At 42.0% G+C, this 22,756-nt stretch overlaps 1 protein-coding gene across 6 annotated transcripts in view; it reads left to right on the forward strand.

Annotated features, from left to right (window-relative positions):
- Positions 1-22,756, forward strand: part of ap3b2 (adaptor related protein complex 3 subunit beta 2) — a gene marked incomplete at both ends in the record, with an annotated part of 62,389 nt that overhangs the window by 420 nt on the left and 39,213 nt on the right. For 5 of the 6 annotated variants that reach the window (XM_083663191.1, XM_083663193.1, XM_083663192.1 and 2 more), the window contains 6 exons: positions 12,904-12,979; positions 15,930-16,004; positions 17,146-17,241; positions 18,866-19,026; positions 19,286-19,352; positions 22,540-22,722. In XM_083663191.1, the coding sequence (XP_083519317.1) occupies positions 12,904-12,979; positions 15,930-16,004; positions 17,146-17,241; positions 18,866-19,026; positions 19,286-19,352; positions 22,540-22,722 (658 nt within the window). Of the gene's footprint in view, positions 1-12,887; positions 12,980-15,929; positions 16,005-17,145; positions 17,242-18,865; positions 19,027-19,285; positions 19,353-22,539; positions 22,723-22,756 lie in introns of all 6 variants that reach the window. The other variant, XM_083663196.1, reaches the window with a different exon arrangement.

Here is a 22,756-nt window from a genome sequence, read left to right on the forward strand (position 1 = left end):
ACTAAAAACATCAGTGGAGTTTCCCAGGGAAACAGAGCTACAGCTATTCTCCTCAACAACTGAACGGTGATCAGCTTAAAAAAAAACGGCTCTAGTTTAGCAGGTATCAGGCTCATGTCCAGAGTGAGCGAGTGGGCGTGTCCAGACTCCAGAGCAAGCGAGTGGGCGTGTCCAGAGCGAGCGAGTGGGCGTGTGCTGCTCACAACCAAACCATTTGTTGCACTCGCAACAACCACGGGCATTGTCGTCAGCATGGACTCTAGTCAAGTGTAACCTAAGATACTTCTTTCTTTCTCACTGGAGTCTCCCTCTGCCATCTGTCTCTCCCCCTCTTTCACTGCGCTTGCTTGTGTGTGTGTGTGTGGCCCCGCCCCCTCCCACAGGCTCCGCTCAGACAGAGAGAAAGCCAGCCAGACACATTATTAGTATACTGTATATATAGTCGATGTGAACGAGTGAGCGAGCAAACATCAGATAGTTTCAAGTTTTTCTAAATGAAGCTCTAACCTGCTCCATGTGTCGGCGAACAGCGTGACACCCCAAACGCACCAGAAGCGTATCCGACGTTGAAGCCTCGCCTCTCGGAGGCAGTTTCATTTCTGCGTCCTTGTTAACGGGGGAGACCGATCACACCGGCCGCGTCGCGTCGCCTCACGTCTGCTCTATTTTGGACGCGAGGCCGCGAGCGAGCGGCCTCATGCAGCCGGGCATGAAGTCAATACAAGTTGTGACCGGCAGGGGGGGCAAAACAGAGTGAGGCGCGGAGGCAAAAGAGAGCGCTTCTGGTGTGAATGGCAAGGCTCCTGCACGACGCGTCCGACGCTGCTGCAAGGCTCCTGCACGACGCGTCCGACGCTGCTGCAAGGCTCCTGCACGACGCGTCCGTGACGCGCTGCTTCGGAGATGCTTCTGGTGTGTCCCCGTGAGCGACGTGTTGCCGGATTTCAAAAAACGCTCCCCTCGGCTCGATTTCTGCAAAGCTTCGCGCACCACCACCTTCAGAATGAGGCGCCACCACCTTCAGAATGAGGCGCCACCACCTTCAGAGTGAGGCGCACCACCACCTTCAGAATGAGGCACCACCACCTTCAGAATGAGGCACCACCACCTGCAGAATGAGGCACGACCACCTTCAGAATGAGGCACCACCACCTGCAGAATGAGGCACCACCACCTGCAGAATGAGGCACGACCACCTTCAGAATGAGGCACCATCACCTTCAGAATGAGAGGCTCATCCTGCTCACATAAACCCCCGCAGCACACTACGTCATACCCCAACTCCCCAACTCCCCCCCTCACACTCTCTTCTCGCTACACCGGAGATCTTCCTCATGTGTGGAAACGACGATGCCTCTGGTGTGGAAGGGTAACTCAAGTCTCCAGAAGCCCTGAGATGCCAAGCTTACTTGAAAAGATGTCATTTACGCCCTGTCTTTAGCTGAAATCTTCACTGTAGATGGGAAGTGAAAGTGAAAGTGAAAACATTCAACTCACTGCTACAGTGAAGATTTGTAAATAACGTCCTCTCAAATCAACTTGGCATCTCAGGGCTTCTGGAGACTTGGATTATGCCAGACGAGCAGTATGGAACCTTTTTTATGCATTTTAAAGCTGGTCACCACCATTGACTTCAGTTGTTGAGGAGAATGCTGTAACTTCACCTCAGGCTTCCACCGGCATGGGAGTGAATGAGCACAGGAGTAGATAAATGTCTGAATTTTCATTTTTGGGTGAACTGCTCTTTAAGTGTATTGTTTCATCCAGGGCAACTTATAGTGACAATACAGTAAGCTTCGGATCTTAGATAGGCAGCATCACACGCAACCGAGAGTAACATGTGCCATGGTAGAAGTCAGTGTCTATAAAGTAGACAAGTGATGAGAGACTTGAACCAAAGTCTATTTCCATACAAATCTAAGCACCTCAGATATGATGAATAATCCATAGGTTCTCTATATAGGTGGCTTTGAGACAAGCGTTAGAACGGCAGGAATCAGGTTTATGTGGATTCCAAACTGCTTTGATGGCTATTTTTTAACTCATTATCTCAATAAATATGGCGCTTATCAGAATGAGGTTAAGTTCAAAAGAGATAGAACTCAATCCCAATCATTGCACATTTGGATTTGAGTGGGCCAGAAATGTTTAAACTTGGATTTATTTCATAAGATGAGAGTGAAACTGAAGTACCGTACAGGCCTTGTGAACAGGCATGTTTTAAAGAAGAAACTTTGAAATGCTCTGATTGAAGTCGGCTTATATAAGACAACTGCTTGCAGAAGCAGCCTTCCAATCTTCAATCATCTATCGTCTGCGTGTGATTCATGGGAATACATCTTCTTGCCTAAGTCTTTCATGTTCCTGAAACCTTGCAGTGTGTTGTTGAGTCAGTGCGTCTGGAGTTGCAGCATTAAACACACTGGCCTACATCCATGCACAGTTTCCAATGGTAGAGTCTTTCTGATCTCCTCCTGGCTCTGGTGCCACCGGCTAGGTAACCCGAGTGACGGTGGGTTCTGTTGGACCACAGCGGGTCTGGTGCCGCCGGGCCAGGTAACCCGAGTGCCGCTTGCGTTCTGTCGGACCACAGCGGGTTAAATAATTCAGAGTTCGTTTGTAAATTCAGCTGCTGGAAAGAAATGAGAAACCCAAGTGTTGGCGTCGGGTTACCCTGGGCCCTACATATGCAGGGAACTAGAAACCCGCCTGTCTGTCTGCCGGGCGGCCATTCGTGCTACAGGTGCTACAGATCAGACATGATAACTGAATGAAACTATGTTTGCAGTTTGTCAAAAAGACATTTGAGTCAGAGCTTGACATTAGGGCCCCGCCGAGTGCAGGTCGAATTTGGCAGTGGCGTTTAACGCTCTAGTGTAACGCTCGAGTGTAACGCTCGAGTGTAAACACACGGTCACTCTGTCCACTTTGGCGGGTGGCATTCTATGTAGCGGTATACATGGTCCTGTCCGACCTGAAGCTCCCTGTGGAGAAGCAGTGGAGAAGATGTGGGGGCCGCAGCAGATCACAGGTGTAACCAAAGCCGGGGAGCAGTCAACACTCAAGGTGCAGCTGAAAAGGGAGAGGAGACAGCGAAGAAGGAAGGAGTGTTCAACCAAAAGTGGCTGGTACACGTTCCAGCCGAGGCAATCGTGCGCCGCACCGACCGTAGGACGTACTACGGACGTAGTGACAAGGTGAAGAAGGGGGGCGGGGTCTGTTTTAATCGGTTTTAATCAGTTGCATGTCTTCATAAAGGAGCTTTTACACACAACCTTTTCAGAGCTGATCATATGACTGTAGTGTTACGGTGTATGCTGGACCGATACATTTGATGTAGTCTGGATTTGGGTGTTGCTTGGTTATATTTAGAACATAATTCCACTTTGACAGAAAAGATGATCTCGGCTCACCCCTGAAGGTCAGGTCACTGCTACAGTAACTGTGATATAGTTTGAATGAATCTTCAAAAGGCCTGTTTGGATGCATGTACAGTATGTTCATGATCAAACAAGGACACATGGATCCCTGTTGCTTTATTCATTACTGAGGCTCATCACGATGGTCAATTATTCATCGTTAATCAGATAGTCAGCACGCACTTGGCTCCTGTGTTACATCATTGGCTTTCCTGGGGAAGCCAAGCAGATCTGGCTATGGTCAGTCCTCGGATGGAAGACCATGCATCTGGTGCTGGAAGTGGTGTTGGAGGACCAGCACTGTAGGAGTAACTGGTCTCAAGAATAACATCCCAAATGCCCCCAGGGCAGAGACAGGCTGGACTCTGTCCCTGTGAGTGAGCACCGTCCTTCAGAAGAGACGTTAAACCGAGGCCTTGACAACCTGGCTTCCTTCCATCATTCAATCATCCCTCGTTACTTAATTGGCACATTCAGTTCTCAACTCTCCACCGTGAGAGCTGGTGTGTGGTGTAGTCTAGGACCTGGCTCAGATATGGATATGCACTTCATTTAGGAGAGAATATCTCAACTGTTATAGACTAATATGACCCCTGCGAACAACGTGGGATGTGTGCCAAAATCTCTATCTGGGACGATAAACCAGAAAATGGCCAAAATGGCCATAAAAAAAAGGTGAATGTGATTTCTCCACCCCCCCCCCCTTCAAAGATTTCCTCATGATTTTCTACCAGTTTAATCTTCACATAAAATAAATATTTTTTGTATTACACTTTTTCTTAAAAATTAATTATAGTATGCAATTTAGGCAATATATTATTAAATATGCATAAATTGCATAAAAAACTGTTGTAACTACAGATTGTTCAGAATGGCAACTTATTACAATACAACTAACAACACACAGGAATTGCCATATATTTTTTAACTTAAGCTTTCTGCAAAGTTAGAATGTTTGTGTCATCTAGAGTTGAACTGACAATTAGGAATTTGAACAATATAGTAGAGGACCTGGCTCAGATATGCACTTCAGTTAGGACTAGGAGAGAATATCTCAACTGTTATAGACTAATATGACCCCTGCCAGGGGCGGACTGGGATCATAATTCAGGCCGGGCATTAGATACCAAGCAGGCCAGGCCGATACGGGCCAATGCGCGTGCCGGCGTCCGAAGGGCCGTTTGAAGCCCAATTTGGGCCGCTTGAATCCCAATTTGGGCCGCTTGAAGCCCAATTTGGGTCGTTTGAACTGAAGCCCAATTTGGGCCATTTGAAGCCCGATTTGGGCCGTTTGAAGCCCAATTTGGGCCGTTTGAAGCCAGATTTGGGCCGTTTGAAGCCCAATTTGGGCCGAGTCCAATTTTACAATGAGATGCACCCACTTTAACCCTGAATAAAGTAATAAAACCACTAGTAAACCAGTAGGCGGCGCCTGGCCTGTTGTTCAGTGAGTGGCCTGACTGCAGGCACAATTCTTTTTTTTTTTTGCAGGCCAGGCCAGGCCAGGGCACCGGGCATTTGCCCGACATGCCCGATTATGCAGTCCGCTCCTGACCCCTGCGAATAACTTATACTATACGTGGCGAAAAACCCGAAAATTGCCCTTTTGACACTACAGGTGAATTAGGATTTTTTTTGACAGGTGGTCAGAATTCACATCGCAATTCCGTGCTGTATATTCGCATCGCTCTTGGTGTGTACCAGCCTTGATGGAACTCAAGATCATGTCTAGCCATGGGGGGTAGTTTCCTGTGCGAATGGCATTCTTGTGTAGCCTGTCACTAGTGTCCTGTACCCGTCCTTTTTGTTCTTCCAATGTAAAATACTTTGCAACCGGGACATTCTCGTCTGTAAATAACAAACGAGGTTTTACAGTTAATGAAATGATTAATGGTGAACTGAACTCCTTCTGAGATGTAAAATCCATATATGATTTGCTCTGTATTACATTTGTGCAGTGTTTAGAATGGTTACACCTGTATGAGAGCCCTTTGGGTTTTGGAGGCGGCCATGTTTGTTGGGTGTTTGGCTGAAGATGGCCGTGTGCCAGGTGATGCTGTAGAGTAGGGCATCTCCTGAAGCTGATGAATGGCGCTTCAGGGACGATGTGACTGAGCACGCCATCACTCTATAATACCCCAATTTCTATTTATACTCCCTTTCATGTGTTCTGCCTCTGTGTGTTGTCCCAAACACCTCTTTCTCTCTGCTTTGTTTGGGAGCATTTCTTTGTAGTAATACTGTAAACTTTACAGTATTACTTCTTTACAATATTTACAGTGTAAAGATTGTCTGCTCGGCTCTAGTGTATGCTTTCTGTAGGCGCCTGTTGGAGTATATTGTGTTCACCCTCTCTAGGGCCAGTGATTCCCAACCAGGGGTACGTGTACCCCTAGTGGTACTTGAGCAGCTTGCAGGGGGTGCTTGGAAAGATTGGGGATTACAATTGATTTCCAAAATGATAAAAACAATATTCCAAGACATTTTATAGGCCCATCTTGTTCAAACTTATGACTTTTCCCAATTGAAATTGGAAAAGTTGTATGAAAGGGGAGTCATTCAAATGATTTCCATTCAGTAATCAGATGTGTTAGAGATGCCTACTAAAATATTAATATGAGTTAATAGAACACATTTAGGAGCACCACCAACAGGCATGAGTGAGGGGATACTACTGGCATGGTAGTCTCATCGCCAGCCCCATGAGAGTTCTTACGCTGATACACTACGTTACTGCATGCTGCAGATCTCTCTCTGGGTCTGGGACACTTTCCCTCAGCCGGCTGGGGTCGGAAGTGAACCGTTCACTTGGCCAGTGATATGACAGTGGTGGATTCAGTCTTCCCCAATCAATAACGACTTTGCGATCAGACAACAGGGGAGGCCCAGCCCATTTTTCGAACCGCTCTCTCTCATTGGTGCTACGACCTGTCACTCATTAAATTTCAACCCCCCTAGACGCGCCCTCAAACCCCAGCAGTGGCTGTGAAGTGGCAGTGTGGTAGTGTTAATTTCGGCGACGAAAAATATGACGAAAAATGTTAGTCGACTACCTTTTTCCCCAAGACTAAGACGAGACTAAAATGTTCAGACTTTTAGTTTCATTGACTAAGACGAGACTAAAATACTCAAACTTTTAGTCGACTAAAACTTGACTAAACAAAAAGAAAATGGGGTTGACTAAATATGATAAAAACTAACAAGGACATTTGACACAGGACTAAGACCACGACAAAATTTAAAAATAGACGACAAAATTAACACTAATTATAGACTGTTTCCCCACTCAATGCAGCAGTTCAGGTGTGCAGCATCATAGATGTAGCTGACATGTAGCTGTCTTAAAAACATTTACAGTAGTTACAACAGAACCCACCCAGTCTTAGCTAAGGGTCTTATCTATGTGTGTATGAGGCATTGTGTTCCCAAAATGTACAGCTACTTGCTTGTCTACATTATATCTAGAGAAGTCTGAGTGCTTTTCGCACAGCCAGCCTCCCTCCATTCTCCCCTCAGCTGTGGGCTGAGCAGGGACTGTAAATACGGTCCACTTGTCATTGCTACCTCCGCACACCGACACTGGCCTGGATGGGCAGAGTCACCATTAGCTACTTTCCCTGGGAAAGAGTTGCCAACACTGCTTCGAATTACAATTACTAGTACAAGTGCATCAGCAGATTCAACAGTTTTCATTGACTAAAACTAGACTAAAATGTGAACAGTTTTCGTTGACTAAAACTAGACTAAAATACTTATGGTTTTATTTGACTAAGCTGAGACTAAAATGCTCAAACTTTTAGTCGACTAAAACTTGACTAAATAAAAACAGGATGAGGTTGACTAAATATGATACAGACTAACAAGGACATTTAACACGGGTCTAAGACTAAGACTAAATAAAAAAATAGCCGACAAAATTAACACTAAGTGGCACAGACTCACTATGTAGTATGCGGAGCGCAGCAATTCAACGTAATATTTGAGTCTGGGGAGTCTGGGGACTACTGGCATGGCAAAACATCTCAAGGGGTAGATAATAGGGGTGGGGGAAAAAAATCGATTCACCTAAGTATCGCAATTTTTAATGTCACGATTTTTTGGATCGATCTTTTATTCCAGAATCGATAATCGCAATTTTTTTTTTTTTTAATTTTTTTTTTGGGTGCTTGCAGTCAGGCCACTCACTGAACAGCAGGCCAGGCGCCGCCTACTGGTTTACTAGTGGTTTTATTACTTTATTAGTTAGTCTGAAGTAATAATTACACTTCAGGGTTAAAGTGGGTGCATCTCATTGTAAAATTGGACTTCAAACGGCCCAAATCTGGCTTCAAACGGCCCAAATCTCACGCGCGTTGGCCCATATCGGCCTGGCCTGCTTGGTATCTAATGCCCGGCCTGAATTATGATCCCAGTCCGCCCCTGTTTTTAACTATATCGCCCAGCCCTACTCATGATATATAATATACAGTCTCTAGTGTATGATTCAACTTTTCCCATGTTCTAATCTAGTGTAAAAAAGCAAACAAACTGAAAAAATAAAAGAAAAAAATAAACAAAAATCGCAATAAATCGTAATATCGAATCGCAATAATCGTAGAATCGCAATACTTAAGAATCGCAATATAAATCGAATCGGCACCCAAGAATCGTGATAGTATCGAATCGGGAGATAAGTGAATCGCCACAGCCCTAGTAGATAAGACAAAAAAGGTTGGGAACCACTGCTCTAGGCCACAGTACCATGGTGTTTCATCAGATCTGTTAGACTTACTGACGAAGGCAGGCTTGATGCTGAAACGTGTCGACGTTTGTTTTTTAAAGTCAAATATGACCATGCCATGTTGAACTTTTAAAATAGAGTGCCTTGGAGGTTTTTTTGTAGTTTTTAGTTTTTTTGTATTTGTCTATACATTTGTCTGTATTTGTCTATTGTCTCCCCCCCCCCAAAAAAACCTATATATACATATACATTTATATATATATATATATATATATATATATATATATATATATATATATATATATATATATATATATATATATATATATATAAACAGAGCAGGCTGTCGGCAGCATGGAGGTTCGTTACATAGCTAATTCATGTTCTCTAACAAACATAATAAACCGCGGTGTGACATAAAATATGTTGTTTACAGAGTGCATTATGCATTATGCATTACGACTTGAGACTTGACTTGGACTTGTGAGCATCTCTGGCGTGCGTGCGTATGTGCGTGCTATATACATATATACATATATATATATATATATATATATATATATATATATATATATATATATATATATATATATATATATACCACCAACACCAACACCCAACACACACACACACACACACACACACACACACACACACACACACACACACACACACACACACGCACACACATATCTATATCTATATTATCTTTATATATCTATATCTCTACAGACCCACAGTCTACTGAAACCTGGGCGATCCATCCCAAGTGTAAATCTGTGTGTATTCACCTGGCAGTGCACAGACCTGCCTAGCGTCCCCTATGGAAGCATTGCAACAAAGGCACTGCAGGAAGGCAGGAAATCGTTTTAACCTCATTTTATTGCGTTCATTGTTGCCGTGGAAACTAGTTGAGGTAAACGTGCAGCTCTGCGGCTATTTAATCACGCCCCCCCGCCCGCCCCCACACCCCCAAATGATAAAGAGCTCTGTCTTCCAGGGAAGCATTTCATTAGTGGACCCTTCCTATTGGTCCCTATTGCAATAGTTTATGGTTTTGCGTATGACTGTAGGCCGGCAAACCAACTCAACGCTGAACATGGAAACTATTTTGTGAAGCAATGAGATAGAGCTGGAGTTATCTGACCATAACTTAAAACAATCGGACATCAACACATTGAAAACATAATTCTGCAGGTCTAAAAGCTGTAATCTGTTTTTGCAATGTGCTACCTGCTCTCGCCTTCTCTGAAATGTATTGAGTGACTTGTGTTTTGAATGAAAGCAGTTTAAAACTCATTCATGCATCTACAAACTGTTGTGTGGGTTTTTCTGTTCACCTACTGATGACAGCAGCACCAAGTAGGAGCAACGCAGGTGGAACTAATGTTTTCAGACGGTAAACTAAATCCTTAGTGTAGGATACAATTGTATTGTATGTGATTTTTTTTTTTACCACCCATATGATGTGAAAAGCAGCTGGGCCCCAGGTATTTTCACGTTATCTAATCTGGCCCCCATTCAAAAAAGTTTGGACACTCCTGATTTAGATGGTCAAATATGTTGCTCCTCGTATCTCTAGTGCTGTAATCTTTCAAAAATGGTTTGAATTATGCGGATTATAATTGATAAAGCTTGAAACCCTGAGAAGATTCTATTTCCTCAGAATAACACCAACATCATCCGTTTTGTAATTGTTGTAGCTTTTTGAGATGTTTTCAGATACAACATAACTTGGTCACACACCTCATCATGCATTGGATCTGGCCATAGATTGTATGTTGCGAGCAGGAATTTTAAGACTTTCTCAACATTTTCAAAATAGAAGCAGATTGGCCAATGCAAAGCCTACTGGCAGTCAATATACAGTAAGCAGTTGATTTTTAAATGTACTGTATGTGAGTATGCATAACAGAAATGTTCTACTAAAGAATAACTCATCATTTGATGTGGTATAGTCCATGAGCTTTTCTTTTTCTCTCTCTCTTTGGTGACATCTTTGCTGCCAAGCGATCGTTGCTGTGGTGTTTTTGTAGTTTTTTCCCATTGATTTTCTGTTAATGCAATTTGGTGGTGGCGCTCTTCTCTGTCTGTTCGGCCATAGTCCCGCAGTAGCCAGTCCTTGCTGTAGGTGGCGCTCTTCTCTGTCTGTTCGGCCATAGTCTCGCAGTAGCCAGCCGTAGATGTGTTTCTGTAGGTGGCGCTCTTCTCTGTCTGTTCAGTCATAGTCCCTCAGTAGCCAGTCCTCGCTGTAGGTGGCGCTCTTCTCTGTCTGTTCAGTCATAGTCCCTCAGTAGCCAGTCCTCGCTGTAGGTGGCGCTCTTCTCTGTCTGTTCAGTCATAGTCCCTCAGTAGCCAGTCCTCGCTGTAGGTGGCGCTCTTCTCTGTCTGTTCAGTCATAGTCCCTCAGTAGCCAGTCCTCGCTGTAGGTGGCGCTCTTCTCTGTCTGTTCAGTCATAGTCCCTCAGTTGCCAGTCCTTGCTGTAGGTGGCACTCTTCTCTGTCTGTTCAGTCATAGTCCCTCAGTAGCCAGTCCTCGCTGTAGGTGGCGCTCTTCTCTGTCTGTTCGGCCGTAGTCTCGCAGTAGCCAGTCCTCGCTGTAGGTGGCGCTCTTCTCTGTCTGTTCAGTCATAGTCCCGGCAAAGAGCTACCCGACTCCGGTCGGTATGGTGTAACAACCAAGTAGCAGAACGGATTATTTTGAATTTTGAAAAAAGTCATTTTGAAAATGTCAAATATTACTTAAGCACGCATTTAAGCTAGTGTCTTCATCTTTGGGTATAGCGGCGATCTTGCCTACATTGATTCGCTGTGTGTCTTTTGAATGTTGTTGCTCTCAGTTTCCTGGCTGGTTGTTGAGTAGAATCTGTCAGCAGTGTTTAGGGGTTTTCACCGTGGAGGACAGTGGACATGTCAGTTCTGATCCACTCAGAGGAGGATCCTGCTTCTCTTGTGGGAGGCCAGTCTGTTCCCATTCCCAGTGTCAGAGCTGATGGATGAACGTGGCTCCTGGGGGAGAGTAGGTTATGGTTCACACAGTAGTCGGATTGCCAAAAAGGTAGCTGTAATGCCCAGTAAAAAAGAAGAGAAGAAGAAACTGAATAGGGCTGGGTATTGGTTCAAATTTCAAGAATCGATTCGATTCCGATTCACAAGGTTCCGAATCGATTAATCCAGATTCGATTCGATTCGATTCCGATTCGATTAATTTCAATATCAATTTGATTAGTGATACTAAAACATGTTTTTGAGCTGTAACCTGAATTACATGACTGTCCAGTTATGTCACACAGGGGTTCCCAACCTTTTTTGCGCCAAGGACCGGTAGATACATGGGGGAAAGAAGTTGCGGACCGGTTATCAATTTTAATGGTTTTAGTTGCACATATATTTACTCACCAGGTGGTGACAAAGGGTAAATAACAGCCTTTTCATCTGTCAATAAAGACACTTTCACAATTATGCACAGTGATTTGATTTCAGCCTACATAATTTCTAAAAGTAGATATTAATGATCAAACATTTCCATTTATGTAGCCTACAGTATTTATGTTTTTGTTTCAACTACAAACATAAATAAACGTCAACTTGAAACTATGTTTCAACTACCACACAGCCTATGTTTATAAAAAAAAATATATATAAATATAATATCTATAATAATAATAATAATAATATCTCTGGACATATGATCGATATCAAAGGATTAAAATAAAAATCAATTTAAAATCGGAGAATCCATTTTTTTAACCCAGCCCTAAAACTGAATCACACTAGATATTATTAGATTATTAGATTATTATTATTAGATTATATAAATATATAATTTAATGTGATCATAGATAGAAATACTTTTGTTTACGCCAGGTTTTGAACATACAATGATTTTACACACCACTGACAAACCTGCTTTCACACCCACAACATTTTCCTCTAACTTGCAAACTAGGTTTCTTTATAGCTGCTCACCCAAAACTAAAGCAAAGCAAAAGGAGTGGTTCAGACTTGTGTATTGGTAAAAGAAGCAATGACTGATAGGAGTAATGGGTGATTATAATAACATGATTGAAATGAACGTTAAGTTGCAATAACTTGTAAGTATTTTGTCAGACAGAGTAACCCAAAACGAACTGGCAGGAATTAAATACTGAGTAATCAAATGATTTACTTCACTAATTACAAGCAGGTATTCAGTATTCTGAAGGGATTACATTTTGAACGTCACCTCCCAGTGCTGTTGAATCCTCTTCATCATCACCATCACTCTGGTTTGGTTAAGAAAGTGAACCCGCCTATTATAGCCTAAAGGTTAGAGAAGCTTGTGGTCATTGGTTGAATATCTTATATGTTGATACCTTGAGCAAAACATTTCTAATAGAGAGGAAATCAATGTCCCTTCCCTGGTTTCTTGTCATTTCTTTATATGAAGTGAAAATGTTTTATGCATTATGTCACTTTTTGACTTACACAGCTGTTAGGCAAATGAAAGAACTGCAGTCATATTTTGCAACCTGTCACGAGTTGTTCTTTCCCTGCAACAGAAATAATTCCTGAGTCATACTTGGATATTTTGGTTTTGAGCAGAAATTGCAAAAAAAAAATATAATGTTTGAAGCTCATAGGTAATCAGTGTGGCCCTTCCCTCATCGTTACATTTTGTTTTAGTGCTCCATGTTGCATTCTCCCCCAAAACCAAAGAAAAAGCACAGATTCCACTCTGTGAGTTCAGGATCATGTGGTGATTTCAGTGTTTTCTTCTTCCAGACACGACGACTTGAAGGAGATGCTGGACAGCAACAAAGATTCCCTGAAGCTGGAGGCGATGAAGCGGATCGTGGCGGTAAGGATGAAACCATGTTCAGCAGCTTGTAGCAGGAGGATTCCCCACATGTTTTGAGCACCACCAGCAGACACGCAATATAAAATGCATGATCTTGTTCTGCCAGCAGGGGGGGAATCAGAATCAGAATCACTTGTATTGCCACAATATGCAAGATTACATACGAGGAATTAGTCTTAGTGTCATTATGCATTATTATTATGGTCACGTCAATATTCAGATAAAGAAATGGGAAAAACAAACAGAAAGACAATCACAATATTGCAAGTGCAGTCCAATATATGCAATATGAATATATACATGAGTGGAGGAGTGTTCAGTGAAGTCGGCATCAAATTTACATGAATTTACAGCCCGAGTTAAATAGGTGTTAAATAGGCAGTGAATTTACATGAATTTACAGTCCGAACTGATGCATCCTCTGTGTAACAAAGCATTTCATGATTGTAACTGTCAGAGAGACGTAAAATAACGAAGCTGTAAAAAGAGATACTGTATATAGATCCTAATGTAGCTAAAACTGTAAGCGATTCAATATCCTGATATATAACTCAAACTGCAAGAGACTTAATATTATACAGCTGTATGAGAAAGACATTTTGAGATGATCAAAACTAGAGCCGTAAGAGATGGAAACTCCACAGTCAGCTGTTAAATATTCATCATCGTGTCAGTTTCCGACTTTTGAAGTTCCACACCCATATATTCGTTGCTCCGGCGGGCGATAGATCAGAGACAGGGGGCGTCGGATCAAAAGGGACTGGAATGAAAAGTTTGATTCCAAAGTGGGACATCCACCATTTGGGGGGGGAAGTTACACCTGAGCTTACAAAGTCATTGACGGTACAAAAGTAAATAAAAACAATGGTACTTTTTAGAGTTCTTGATATACAAAATAGTCACACTTAATAATATTATAGGTTTTCTTTTTTAGACATATGAGCTGTAGCCTAGGTGATTTTGTGAAATCGTTCCTCTGCATACCAGTCCACCACTCCTCCTTCTTGGCTGATATACTGTATGACATACGCAGGTTTGGTTTGGTTTGGTTTGGTTTGTTCGCTTGTTTGTTTTACAGGAAGGGAAAATGCAAACTTAAAGCAATACTCCACTTAGTTTTTGGATATTATTTTTATTCCATTTTCATTTTAAATCATACAAGACAAAAAACAATCCTCCCCCCCCCCCAAAAAAGAAAAGCAAATGTATCAAGCAATACAAGTACATCCACCCAATATACTGGTCAGACCTCAATGCTACATGTACTGTACCACACCATCCACATGTGCAGGGATGAACCACACAAAGGATAATCCCCAATGAAAGCCAAACAGGAAAACAGACAGAAGAAGAAGAAAAATGACAACAAAAGAAACAAAGACTAGCAGGAACCATGTATATATTAACACGTTCACTGCCAACGACGTATTACTCCGTCAAAAAAAATCCAACGGTTGACTGCCACTGACGTATTACTCCGTCAAAAAAATGATTTTTTTTTTTTTGACCGTGGGATGTGCATCTAACCCTTTTACATCTCTTATATAATTATTGGAGCCACCGAACGTTTACAACCCATTCCACCGACCCACTAAGTGGCGACAGTGCTCTCCTGACTAGAGGAAGGCAAGCAAAAAGCAGCCATTCTCATGAAAATGGATGGGGGAAAACGCTTTCGTTTTCGTGCTGATTGCTGGCGATGCGGGATTGCAAATTTGCATAATAGATTACAGGTGGAACACACTTTGAAACACGCAGCATAAATATGACCAGAATCGCAAAAGCTTCATCAAAGCTCTCAACCAAAACTCCAAGAAGCGAGCGAGTCCATCCAGACTTCCTCAAACAGCGGCCGCGCAGACAGGCAGCAGCAGCAGCAAAGCAGTGAGACTGGTGACAAGCTTGTGACGGCCGCTGCAGCCAAGAAGAACGCCCACGGAGGGAGGAGTTGGAAGCAGAGGGGGGTTTCCTGCTGTTATGGAGGAAATTACTGTTCAAAACTATTGTTTAGATGTCTGACGTCTTACTGATGCCAAAAATGAATGGTTAAAGTGACTGTTCTATCGAATTTCACAAAAAGCCGTTTATCTCTGAATAATTTTTCTGACGCTGAAACCATGCTGTATTCAACTGCTAATGCTTACATAACTACTAACTCTACAAACTAACTCTTTTAGACAGAGAAAGCACACATTCTATTAGTTATTTTGAGATATTGTGTGTTCACAAAATCTTAGCAGAAAAGAATCCTCGGGTCTTGAAAGATGAGCCAGAATCCTCAAAAAAACCCTCTGGCAGAAGCTAACTACAGTAAAAAAAAAACGTCTGGCAGTGAATGTGTTAATACAACCAGGCGAGTTTTAACATGAGGGTTATTTAGCTCTTGACCGCCATGAAAACCGGAACTGAAAATATAAACTAGACCTAATCACCAAGATCAGATGCGGCTGGACGAGTTTTTAGCATTAGGATTTTTACTTCCAATTCATTTGAAGAGACTGGTAACTGACATTTAACACGGTTGTGACCAGATTGAACAACAGAACCTGTTACTGTGATTTTCAACTGAAGTTTGGTCATATTTCTTTTAGAACATCATTTCCCCAAACAGCATTTTTATCGATAGACTAGAACTTAGCGGAGGGATATTTGATTGCTGGTTTGGTAAATGTGAGCAGTTAACTGTCATCTTCAACATTGACACTTCAACATTGCAGTTTGAAAATTGCTGCCACCAACCTGCATAGATCGTAGTAGGCTGTGGTGCAGCTTTGACTTGTTATTTCTCAGATTTACACGGAACTATTCTGCTGCGGTAACAAGACATGAGTGGGAGTGTGTCCACGCCACGGCGAAAATAAGCTTTGGGATATTGCGATCTGAGCTGTGTGTGTCTCCACGCTGATAACAGCAGATGAGTAATAGTAATGAGGGTGTGTTTTCTCTGCAGATGATCGCCCGAGGTAAGAATGCATCAGACCTCTTCCCGGCTGTGGTGAAGAATGTGGCCTGCAAGAACATTGAGGTTTGTGATGACGCCACCTTCATCCTGAATGATTCATGCGTGCTTCTGTGTGCTTCTTCTCAGCCATTGTGGTAAACATGTTGCTTTCTGCATTAAGCCTACTAGCAGAGTACTTAGAGTAGCAGAGGATTTAGTCGGGCCCCTCACTCACAGAGTTGGCATGCAGCCTCTCCTCTCTCTCCCCAGAGGCTTTTCATAGTCCACTTCAATTGGCTGATTATAACTCTGCTCACCTGTGGGCTCCGCCGCTCTGGCGCTCCATGGTGCTGAACCTGAGTCATTTTGGCCACTAATGAGCCATTTTGGCCCATTTAGTCGGCCCTAATGACCTAATTAAAAAATCTGGCTCTGTTAAGTCAACCGCATGGGTGCTCGTTACACTCCCTGAAAGATTCAGCGGGATCGCACGTAAAATGACATAGCTGTGGCCAAACAATTCCTGCTCTCTCACTCACACACACAGAGACTTTGTATTCTTATAGGATTTTAGATTCTGTCTGCAATATCTGATTTTGTTAAGTCATTTTTTTACAACCCCTTTGCATTTGTTTTGATCTCACCTGAACAAATTTGTAGTTTCCCCTACTCTTTTTGCATTTTATCATTGTGTTTGATCTCTTCTGTGTTTTAGTGCTGTGAACACAAATTAACCAATCTACATAGAGTTCTGTAACTCTCTCTCTGACGCCATTCACACCTGGCACTAACATGTGTTTTTTGTGATCAGATTGCAATCGGATAGTGCTTGAACACATTAACCTGATTTAATTTACACCTGGTATTAATATGTGTCTCCAGTGTCCACATTGAGATCTGTTGGCGATCGGATCAGGCAAGCTCCATAGCTTAGAGCAGCAGAAAAACTGTGACTGTTGTTGTATGTGGATTGAGCGGACGCATTGCATTTACACTTGTGTTCCATGTGGTCACATTACAATGCGTCCCTTCTGACACCTCCGGATGTGGTTTGGCCGAAGTACACCTGTACTTTCAAGTGGTCAAGCACTATCCGATTGCAATCTGATCACAGAAAATGCATATTAGTGCCAGCCTGCCAGGTATAAATGGCCTCTCTCTCTCTCTCTCTCTCTCTCTCTCTCTCTCTCTCTCTCTCTCTCTCCTCCGCCTCTCTCCATCCCAGGTGAAGAAGCTGGTTTATGTTTACCTGGTGCGCTACGCTGAGGAGCAGCAGGATCTCGCTCTGCTCTCCATTTCCACATTTCAGCGAGGCTTGAAGGTAGAGCAGAGGCAGCTACATTTTCCCATAATGCATTCTGAATTTGACTGGGTTATTCCTTTCATACATTTGACATGCAGCATGCGAGGGATCAGCCCATAAGCATTTTGGTAAACAAACGGCGTCACTGGGGTAAAACGACAATGGGAGGGAAGAGACAATGGGACCCTATGGAGCCAGCCTTGAATGTCTCACTCTAGCCCCCGGCTATGTTGTTTACATTTTAAAAACTGCGACAGTTCACACAACTTTTTTTTTTTTTTTTACTTTCTTTTTATTTGGGTTTTCAGGTTGAAGTAACAGAAAAACAGAAACAGAAAAGAAAAAGTGTACAGAGGTTGCTATGGTTCACATCTATGCATTGATTAAGTGGTTACGTATTACTCAGATACAGGGTTACATTCCATAGTGTATATCATCCATTTTGTCCAGTATTTTATATACTGTTCATATCTCAGTCTCAGGGAAAGAGTCAGTCTTTCCAAACCGTGGATTTCATTGACAATTGAAATCCAGTCGTCCTTTGATGGCGGAGATGTCTGGAGCCTTCTTGTTAGCCACCAGAACCACTTTATAAAGATATTCATCCTGCGCCATAAGACTAGTTCACACAACTTTAACACAACATATATACTGTATACACATGTATATATATATATATATATATATATATATATATATATATATATATATATATATATATATATATATATATACACATCAGACTCTTGAGCTACTTCTGCTCTCACTCAGAATGTCAAAATATAAGTGATGTCATCATGTATAGTTTTTGAGATATGAACGTTTGTTTGGCACGACTCTGCGCTTCCGGGGGATTTGCGGTGTCTTGACGTCACGCTGATTCCTCGTATTGTGCACAAAAAGTCATGGTTCGGAAGAAGTGTTTCTCACTGAAAGCAAAGCTAGCTTTGAGCAGAGATGGGAAAAGTACACACATTCTTTACTTAAGTAGAAGTACAGTTACTTGTGTAAAGAAAATAAGACTGGTAAAAGTAGAAGTACTGATTCAACTTGTTTACTAGTGCTGCTCCTAGATTTTAATGAGGCATGCTTTCAGTGCTAACAGAGAAACCCAAGGACAGATGAAGGGTTTCACTCCAAAACAATAACATCACAAATATGTATCCATTATGTATTATAGTTTTTTTTACCCTACTTTCTCGGAAACAATGCAGTGTTTTTCCTGGCTCAGAATGAAATTCTCTAAAATGATACACAGTAACATGCTTTATTTTGAGTTAATACTGTATGCTGTCAGGGTTGTCCTGAACTCAAATATATCAGTCATTGTCAGGATTTTTTTTTTTTTTTTTTTGCAACCCAAAAATCAAAGAATAATGTAATGTTCCCCACAATTTAGTGTTTTAATTTAGAAGGCTAAAACTTTCTTTCTTTTCTTTTCTTTTCTTTCTTTTCATTTTTTTTAAATAACGTAGTGATATGTGTTACATTTAAGATCCCTCCCCCAGATGATTCACAAGTGTCTTTACAAAAATAACCAAGTAAACTTCTAAAGGCCAATCCAAGCCATCCTTTTGACCCTTTATGAATAGGGACTACCGGCATGTCTTGAACTCCCCCTCCTGTCCCTGTGTTTGTACAGGATCCTAACCAGCTGATCAGAGCCAGTGCCCTGCGGGTGCTCTCCAGCGTCAGAGTCACCATCATCGTCCCTATAATGATGCTGGCCATCAAAGAAGCTTCTTCAGACATGTCTCCGTACGTCAGGAAGACAGCGGCTCATGCAATCCCTAAACTCTACAGGTAACCTCAGGCTTTCAGCCACTCCCTGTTCCACTGTGTTAAGAAGACGCGTTGATGATGTGACTTACTGCTAATATGTTTAGCATGTTTAGTGCTAATATGTTTAGCATGTTTAGTTAAAAGCTTCTGTGCTAGTAGTAAAAGGTACTGTCGTTTCCTCCAGGTGGCCATCGCTGCTGTAGCAGTAAAGTCTGCTTCATGCTCAGGCATCTCTGATCAGTCTTCATTTCTTTGTGTGCGTTTTCCTTTCTGCCTTCAGTTTGGATCCTGAACAAAAGGACCAGCTGATTGAAGTCATTGAGAAACTCCTCGCTGATAAAACCACGGTGGGTTTTGCACTGTTCACGAAACCTTTCAATACGATATTCTTAGCAAAAAAATCTATTCAATACACTGAGTGCACCGACTATTAGGGCCAACTTCCGTTTACCGGTCGCACCGATCCATGCCTCAATTGTCTCAAGGCTTATAATTCCTACTTGAACCTGTCTCCTCTCCTTCATCTACACCTGCCCTTGACTGAGCTAGTAGGTTACAATCTGTACGATTTGGCAACCTGGATTCACCTGCTCAGCCCAATTTTCACCAAGAGCAGGTGCTTATGGGGTTTTGCACAGTGGGTGTACACAGAGATGTCAGTACCGATGTAATGTACTGTCATGGATCAACATTGTTGGCTATTCCAAAAACAGCACGATGATGAGAATATGTAATGTTGTAGCATATTAAGGGTGCTTTCTCACTGGCGCCCCGGTACCATTCCCGAGCACACTTGTCCCCAAATTGACCCCAGTTTTGGAATATTTGACGAATGTGTGAACGTTGCGTACCGCTCCGTTCTGCACCCGGGCGCGCAACGGGGAACCGTGACAGGATCCACTTGACAAGGTGGTTCTGCGGAGCGCTTTGGCGTGCCCGGGCACGGAACACTTGCGAGTGTGAAAGCCAACCGTTCCGAACCACATAGACAACAGACGGGCGACGATAAACTCCAGGCATAGTTGATGACGCAAGTGCACTCTGTTCCGTTTCCGAGCGCGGAAGAAATGCTGTAATATGAAAGCTGACCAGCGGGGGAGAGGGGCGTGGGGGGGCAATCGGAACAGAACAGAACGAAAGCAATCGTTCCCAGTGAGAAAGCAGCCTAAGACTGTTAGACCTACGGTACAGCCTGGCAGAAATGATTGCAGAATTGTTCAGTTGTATTCCCCATGTCTTTGTAATTGGAAAGCTGAATGTGACACACTGATAAAAGCCAATTTGGGATTCAACTTGCATTTTTCTTAGGCAGGTGGTGTAATTTTCTTTTAATTAACATGGAGAATAGTAATTGCTATTTTGAGTGACAGAAATTAAATGTCCCAGAGAGACATTTACAGAGCAGATTTTACTCGAATTCACAAAGTCAGTTGAATAATTCATGCTGTTCAAGTACATGGAGTAAATAGTGTGCACAAGCAATATTTTGTGTCTATCCATTGTGGTTCTTATAGATAATATGTACCTCATCATAAAAAAGTGGCAAGTGTTGTCAAGCTAAAACAAACAAACCTAAAGATCCTCATCTGTTGTTGTTTGTTTGGACATGACGTAGCTGGTTAAGTTAGTTAGTTAACTAACTCATCTGTTGTTGTTTGTTTGGACATGATGTAGCTGGTTAAGTTAGTTAGTTAACTAACTCATCTGTTGTTTGTTTGGACATGACGTAGCTGGTTAAGTTAGTTAGTTAACTAACTCATCTGTTGTTGTTTGTTTTGACATGACGTAACTGGTTAAGTTAGTTAGTTAACTAACTCATCTGTTGTTGTTTGTTTTGACATGACGTAACTGGTTAAGTTAGTTAACTAACTCATCTGTTGTTGTTTGTTTGGACATGACGTAGCTGGTTAAGTTAGTTAGTTAACTAACTCATCTGTTGTTGTTTGTTTGGACATGATGTAGCTGGTTAAGTTAGTTAGTTAACTAACTCATCTCTTGTTGTTTGTTTGGACATGACGTAACTGGTTAAGTTAGTTAGTTAACTAACTCATCTGTTGTTGTTTGTTTGGACATGACGTAGCTGGTTAAGTTAGTTAACTAACTCATCTGTTGTTGTTTGTTTGGACATGACGTAGTTGGTTAAGTTAGTTAACTAACTCATCTGTTGTTGTTTGTTTGGACATGACGTAGCTGGTTAAGTTAGTTAGTTAACTAACTCATCTGTTGTTGTTTGTTTGGACATGACGTAGCTGGTTAAGTTAGTTAGTTAACTAACTCATCTCTTGTTGTTTGTTTGGACATGATGTAGCTGGTTAAGTTAGTTAACTAACTCATCTGTTGTTGTTTGTTTGGACATGACGTAGCTGGTTAAGTTAGTTAGTTAACTAACTCATCTGTTGTTGTTTGTTTGGACATGACGTAGCTGGTTAAGTTAGTTAGTTAACTAACTCATCTGTTGTTGTTTGTTTGGACATGATGTAGCTGGTTAAGTTAGTTAACTAACTCATCTGTTGTTGTTTGTTTGGACATGACGTAACTGGTTAAGTTAGTTAGTTAACTAACTCATCTGTTGTTGTTTGTTTGGACATGACGTAACTGGTTAAGTTAGTTAACTAACTCATCTGTTGTTGTTTGTTTGGACATGACGTAACTGGTTAAGTTAGTTAGTTAACTAACTCATCTGTTGTTGTTTGTTTGGACATGACGTAACTGGTTAAGTTAGTTAGTTAACTAACTCATCTCTTGTTGTTTGTTTGGACATGACGTAGCTGGTTAAGTTAGTTAGTTAACTAACTCATCTCTTGTTGTTTGTTTGGACATGATGTAGCTGGTTAAGTTAGTTAGTTAACTAACTCATCTCTTATTGTTTGTTTGGACATGACGTAGCTGGTTAAGTTAGTTAGTTAACTAACTCATCTCTTGTTGTTTGTTTGGACATGACGTAGCTGGTTAAGTTATTTAGTTAACTAACTCATCTCTTGTTGTTTGTTTGGACATGACGTAGCTGGTTAAGTTAGTTAGTTAACTAACTCATCTGTTGTTGTTTGTTTGGACATGACGTAGCTGGTTAAGTTAGTTAGTTAACTAACTCATCTCTTGTTGTTTGTTTGGACATGACGTAGCTGGTTAAGTTAGTTAGTTAACTAACTCATCTCTTGTTGTTTGTTTGGACATGACGTAGCTGGTTAAGTTAGTTAGTTAACTAACTCATCTCTTGTTGTTTGTTTGGACATGACGTAGCTGGTTAAGTTATTTAGTTAACTAACTCATCTCTTGTTGTTTGTTTGGACATGACGTAGCTGGTTAAGTTAGTTAGTTAACTAACTCATCTGTTGTTGTTTGTTTGGACATGACGTAGCTGGTTAAGTTAGTTAGTTAACTAACTCATCTCTTGTTGTTTTTTGGACATGACGTAACTGGTTAAGTTAGTTAGTTAACTAACTCATCTCTTGTTGTTTGTTTGGACATGACGTAGCTGGTTAAGTTAGTTAGTTAACTAACTCATCTCTTGTTGTTTGTTTGGACATGACGTAGCTGGTGGCAGGAAGTGTTGTTATGGCTTTCGAGGAGGTTTGCCCGGAGCGAATTGACCTGATCCACAAGAACTACCGTAAGCTGTGCAACCTGCTGATCGACGTGGAGGAGTGGGGCCAGGTCGTCATCATCAACATGCTCACCCGCTACGCCAGGACCCAGTTCCTCAACCCCAACCTCAACGTGAGGATCAAACACAATACAGACTCACAGTCAT

The sequence above is a fragment of the Poromitra crassiceps genome (genome assembly GCF_964638095.1).
Source record: "Poromitra crassiceps genome assembly, chromosome: 30".
In the NCBI taxonomy this organism is placed as follows: Eukaryota; Metazoa; Chordata; class Actinopteri; order Beryciformes; family Melamphaidae; genus Poromitra; species Poromitra crassiceps.